General features: G+C 43.6%; 1 protein-coding gene across 2 annotated transcripts in view; it reads left to right on the forward strand.

The window, feature by feature from the left end:
* The window catches only part of LOC111159937 (EEF1A lysine methyltransferase 1), a 28,109-nt gene extending 22,136 nt beyond the window's left edge, over positions 1-5,973 (forward strand). For both annotated transcript variants that reach the window (XM_022522625.1, XM_022522626.1), the window contains exons 4-5: positions 2,515-2,795; positions 4,698-5,973. In XM_022522625.1, coding sequence (XP_022378333.1) covers positions 2,515-2,795; positions 4,698-4,834 — 418 coding nt within the window. In that variant the 3' untranslated portion in view covers positions 4,835-5,973. The remainder of the gene's footprint in view (positions 1-2,514; positions 2,796-4,697) is intronic.
* Positions 5,974-6,333: the final 360 nt, after the last annotated feature.

The following is a 6,333-nucleotide window of genomic DNA, read 5'->3' on the forward strand; positions in this document are numbered from 1 at the left end:
TCATGATCCCAGCATCCTGGGATCGAGCCCCGCATTGGGCTCTCTGCTCAGCAGGGAGCCTGCTTCCTCCTCTCTCTCTGCCTGCCTCTCTGCCTACTTGTGATCTCTGTCAAATAAATAAATAAAATCTTAAAAAAAAAAAAAAAAATAAGAGTTCTTTCTTAAAAAAAAAAAAAAAATGCATTTCATGAGGCACCTGAGTGGCTTAGTCAGTTAAGCATCTCCCTTCAGCTCAGGTCATGATCCTGGAGCTCCACATTGGGATCCCATCTCAGTGGGGAGTCTGCTTCTCCCTCTGCCCCTCACCCACTTGTGCTCTCTCTCTCTGTGTGTCTCTCTCACAAATAAAAAAAATAAAATGTTTTTTAAAAATGCATTTCACAGTTTTGAAGCTGTGTCTAATTTTTAAAAGGAGTACTTTTTTTTTTTTTAAACGATTATTTATTTATTTATTTGAGAGGGAGAGACAGCATGAGAGGGGAGAGGTCAGAGGGAGAAGCAGACTCCCTGCCAAGCAGGGAGCCCGATGTGGGACTCGATCCTGGGACTCCAGGATCATGACCTGAGCCGAAGGCAGTTGCTTAACCAACTGAGCCACCCAGGCGCCCAAGGAGTACTTTTTTGAATGATAACATAAGTGATGAAAATCTAAAAGTTACAAAGAGGATTGAGAAAAAAGTCAACCTCCAGGGCCCTGGTTCCTCTCCATGTGGGGAGGTGGGGAGACCACCTCCAGTGGTCTCTGGCTCTATACATCTCCCAGAGACCACCAGAGCATCTATAAGCATATGTTCTTATACCCATGGAAGCTACAACAACTTCTTGCTAGACATCTCTCCAAAGGCAAGGGAAACAAAAGCAAACATGAACTACTGAGATTTCATCAAGATAAAAGGCTTTTGCACAGCAAAGGAAATAGTCAACAAAACTAAAAGGCAATCTATGGAATGGGAGAAGATATTTGCAAATGACATAACAGATAAAGGGCTAGTATCCAAAATCTATAAGGAACCTATCAAACTCAGCACCCAAAAAACAAAAATCCAGTCAAGAAATGGGCAGAAGACGTGAACAGACATTTCTCCAAGAAAGACATCCAAATGGCCAACATACACATAAAAAAATACTCAACATCACTCGGCATCAGGGAAACAGATACTGGGAAGGATGTGGAGAAAGGGGAACCCTCTTATACTGTTGGTGAGAATGCAAACTAGTGCAGTCACACTGGAAAACAGTATGAGGGTTCCCCAAAAAGTTGAAAATAGAGCTACCCTATTACCCAGCAATTACACTGGTAGGTATTTACCCAAAGGATACAAACAGTGATCCAAAGGGGCACCTGCACCCCAGTGTTTATAGAGCAATGTCCACAATAGCCAAACTATGGAAAGAAGCCAGATGCCCATTAACAGGTGACATTCAAAAGAATGAAATCTTGCCATTTGCAATGATGTGGATGGAATTAGAGAGTAGAATACTAAGCAAAATAAGTCAGAGAAATACAAATACCATGTGATTTCACTCATATATGGAATTTAAAAAACAACAGCTGAACATAGGGGAAGGGTGGGAAAAATAAAATAAGATGAAAATTGAGAGGGAGACAAACCATGAGATACTGCACTCTAGGAAACAAACTGAGCATTGCTGGAGGGAAAGTGGGTGGAGGGATGGGGTAACTGGGTGATGGGCATTAAGGAGGCATGTGATGTAATGAGCACTTGGTGTTCAATGAAACTGATGAATCACTAAATTCTGCCTCTGAAACTAATAATAATAAAAGCGTGGTTTACACTTAGTCCTTGAGTATCTTGCATGGTAATGATATGTACTATTCCATTTTATTAGATGTACCGCAGTCAACTCAGTAATTCAATATTTAGGTTACTTTTAACTTTTTGAGTAGTTGGTTTTGAAGTTAAATATTGGAGCACTACCCATTTGTAAACTAGGGACTGCTTATAATGAAACAAATTCTTTGATTTCCTTATATAAAAAAGAAGCAGAAATTCAAAGTAGCGTTTTGGCACTGATGTTGAATTTTACGATACCTTTGTGGAAAACAAGTTATTGAGGCAACCGTTTGGGGTTTTTCTCTCTAGATTATGAATATTACAAATTAGCTTCAAAATATTTAATTTTAGACTTAAAGTATTGGAAATAAATATTAAAACAAGGACCAACGTGAAAATAACAAGCAAATTTAAGCCTTGGGCTATCTAACTTTCTTCCTAATGTGTTCCTAATGTTTTACATTTTTTACTATAAAAAAGCACAGTTATTCTTTCACATACCTTAAAATTATGAGTTGCAGAATTTTTAAACACCAGATTCTTTAAAAGTGAGGTAGTATAGTTTTCTCTTGAAATTTACTGCCTTTACATTAGCTTGCAGTCTGATTAAAATCTGAATGCAAGGACCTGTATTCTCTTAGAGAAGTAGTTGTTGTTACTTAACACCGTAAACTATCCATTAAAGATCTTTCAGGAGTTTTTTCCTTTTCTTTTCTAGAATAGCCTGTGTGAGTGCCCCCAGTGTTTACCAGAAACTGAGAGCCCTACACAGAGAAGACATTTCTGTATACATCTTTGAATATGACAAAAGATTTGCCATATATGGAGAGGAGTATATCTTCTATGATTACAATAATCCATTGGATTTACCTGAAAAAATTGCCACACACAGTTTTGACATCGTAATAGCGGATCCCCCCTACCTTTCCAAGGAGTGTCTCAGAAAAACGTCGGAAACCATCAAGTATCTGACTCAGGGCAAGATTCTGCTGTGCACAGGTAGGTGCGTCTCAGGAACAACGACCAGATATTCCAGCCTTGGGTTTCAGGAGCTGGAAGAGATCTCAGAACTCAAAGCCTGAATCCATCTACTGTGTGACCCTACACAAGTTGCATAACCTCTCTGTGCCCGGGTTTCCTTATCTGTAAACTGGGACTGGTAATACGTCCTGCCTTTCAGCATTGCTGGAATTAAGTGATATGATACACGTGAGATGGGGTCTGGCACTTGGTGAGTGGACTATGTTTTTTTACTCCTTCTCATCAGGAATAGTAGCAGTATTTGATCCAGCCTCTCCACTTGCTGAAAGAGAAACATGGAATCGATAACATTAAAATGAATTGCATAGGGTTACAGAACTAGGTATCGGATTAGATTTATTTAATCAACAGAAGATTTTCTTACTGGTGAGAGTCATGCATGTACTTTCTAAGGTGGATATACAGAGGGTTGGTGGAGAACTAGCATGTTAACTCCTGGTCAGTTACATTGGGGGGCTGTTGTCCAGACCCCGGAGTGCCCTTGGGCTGCTGATGCCCCTCAGGCTGGGCAGGGAGCTGGAGCTGCAGGGAGTCTGTTTTCCATTGTGTTGGAGAATTGTCAAGAAGGTGACTTTTTCTCCCAGGTCATGTTTACTTAAGGCTTATTAATTCAGTAGTTGTTTGCTAACCATCTGTGTTGGCTGACAGGCTGGCACTCTGACCTCACGGACCGTACCTTTTAGTTTTAGGGGATAGGTTAAAAACTAGCAAAACAGACAGAAGAAATGAATGACCAATTCTGATAAGTGTAGTGAAAGAATGAAAGAATCAGAGAAGGGTGGGGCGGGCACTGAGATTGACCAGTGCCCTTAAGATGGGGCTGGGAGAGAGCTCCTGGAGGAGCAACATTCCAGTGGAGACCTCAAGGGGCACCCCCCCTGAGGTGGGAGGGGGGAGGGAAGAGATTATAATTCCAGGAACCAGTGTCAGAGCCCCCTGGAGTTTTCCTCCTCCCCTGGTTCTTGGAGGGATGTAGGGAGCACAACCCGGCACTGCGCAAGTGCAGGGAGCATTGCTGGAGCTGGGGGAGGGGCAGGAGGAGCCCTACAAGTGATGGACCCTGTTGGGGCTATCCTTTAAAGGCGGCAGCCCCCAACGGACAGGACCCAGTTGGCCTAAAGGAATGTGCTTTCACTTTGTGCTGAAACGGATTGAAGGGCAGAAGTAGAAGCAGGCCCCCCATTGAGGGTATGTCCAACAGAGAAAAGACGTGGTGGGGACAAGGTATGACAGTAGAAAGTAGGGCAGGGAATGGAGTAAAGATACACTTTGAGATCAAAGTGGAAGAGCTCACTGTGCTTGAGATGTGGGAAGGGAAGAATCTAGGATGAGTCCTGGGTCTCGGGCCTGGGCTGCCTGGAGAAGTACTTCCTGCAATGGGGTGTTCCGGGAGAGGTGCTCCGAGGTCCCCGGGGCATGTCCCCAGTGGTGGCCACGTGCCAGGCAGCAGGTGAGACACCGGAGCACTCAGCCAGAAGCTGGTTTGAATGTATTCCCATGAGTTTGCAAGGTCGGGTATTACTGAGAAGGGGGGTTCTTGACTCAAAGTTGGAAAACACTAGTTCTTAGTAATTATTTTTACTTGTGTTACTTTGTGGAATATAACTTTATTTCTAAAATTTTCTAAGTGTCTCAGTTTTGCAGAAATATGAAAAACATTTATTAAATGAAAAAGGGAAAAAGTAGGTAATTTGCAAATGTGTTGAAGTAAAAAGGGATATATCCAGAATTGACCTTTCCCTGTATTTGCTGAGCGATATTGTCAACTTCACATATTCTAGTCAAGAATCCCTTCACTGCTGGCGATGGCATTGTGGTTGGCATTTCAGACTTTGGGTTCACTGGGTTTTTTCCCTTCAGGTGCGGTCATGGAAGAAGAGGCAGCAAAACTTCTTGGCGTGAAGATGTGCAAGTTTATTCCAAAACACACCCGGACCTTGGGAAATGAGTTTCGCTGTTATGTGAATTACGATTCTGGGCTAGACCATGAAATCTAAATGCAGGTAGTAATATAATATGGTAAAGGATCCTGTATGACATTTCTCTCTTATTATTTCCTTGGTAGATTGAAGTTATAACCTCCGCCCCTCCCCTGCGAAGTGGGGCTATCCCTGGCCTAATTTTCAAAATAGAATACAACTTCTCACTATGACTTCCTGACTGCAGGTGCCTCTAGAGCTCGGGATGCTTTTGCCAACTTGAATCCACTGAATTAGAGTGGGAGAAATCTTAGAACCTATCTAAAGTCTGCTCTCCTCTCCTATGAATACGTAAAAAACTGAGGTACAAACAGCTTAGTGGCTTGGCCAAGACCTGAATTAGGACCTAGGCCTCTGCCTCAGGCCATCTGCCCCCTTCAGATGGTCCCATTCTGACTCCACCCAACGGCCTGCCAGTTCTTCACAGCTGCTTTCCTGGGGTGTCATAGGACTTGTGAAGGGGCCCATCATCTGCTCCAGCCCATCAAGGAGGCACAACTTGTCTCCATGAGAGAAGTTGGTAATCCTTAGAACTAGTATCTGAAAGCCTCCTGGATGTTTCCTTCTCATCAAGGCCCAGGTGCCTTCTGCACACATAGCCCCTGCACCCTCAGCAAAGCTACAGCAAATGCTCCAAGCCCCTGAGAAACGGAAACTGCCATCTACGAACCAGACCCTACAGCAGAAGGAGGTGAGAAGCATGCTAGACTGTTAGATTTCAGAAATGAGACATCATTCATCCCCACCACAGAACAGTAATTACTGATACCTGCAACTTGGATTTCAAGACCTTGTCCTGAGTGACAGAAGCCAGTCCCCAAAGTTTCCATACTTTGTTTCCATCTATGTAACATTCTTGAATGGCGAGCAGATTGGTGGTTGGCAGAGGTTATGAGGCGGTCCCGGGAGGAGGATGGGTGGGCCGAGAAAAGGGAGAGCTTAGGGAAGCTGGAACATGTCTGCATCTTGTTTGTGCAAGGCTTACACACAGCCCCACAGATGGCATTACACGGCACACGCACTTGCACACATGTGTGAACTCTGAGTGAGGTCTTTGGGCGGTTTATGGTGTCCAGCTCCTGGTATTCTGTGCTTGGTTAAGATGTTCTCATTGGGGGCGCCTGGGTGGCTCAGTGGATTAAGCCGCTGCCTTCGGCTCAGGTCATGATCTCAGTGTCCTGGGATCGAGCCCCGCATCAGGCTCTTTGCTCAGCAGGGAGCCTGCTTCTCTCTGCCTGACTCTCTGCCTACTTGTGATCTCTCTCTCTGTCAAATAAATAAATAAAATCTTTAAAAAAAAAAAAAAGATGTTCTCATTGTGGGCAAGTGGGTAAAAGACACACGAGACCTCTCTGTAGTGCTCTTGCAATTTTCTGTGAGTCTAGAATCATTTCAAAATAAAAACATAAAAAGGGGGGGGGAATAACACTTCCCTACCTCGGATGACTTGCTTTGCTAACAAAACATGAAAGGAAGTGCCAAGCAGAGCTTTTATTTTCTGACATGACTGCCAACGA

This window comes from Enhydra lutris, unplaced genomic scaffold (genome assembly GCF_002288905.1).
Source record: "Enhydra lutris kenyoni isolate GAN:26980312 unplaced genomic scaffold, ASM228890v2 scaffoldscaffold71, whole genome shotgun sequence".
Classification (NCBI taxonomy): Eukaryota; Metazoa; Chordata; class Mammalia; order Carnivora; family Mustelidae; genus Enhydra; species Enhydra lutris.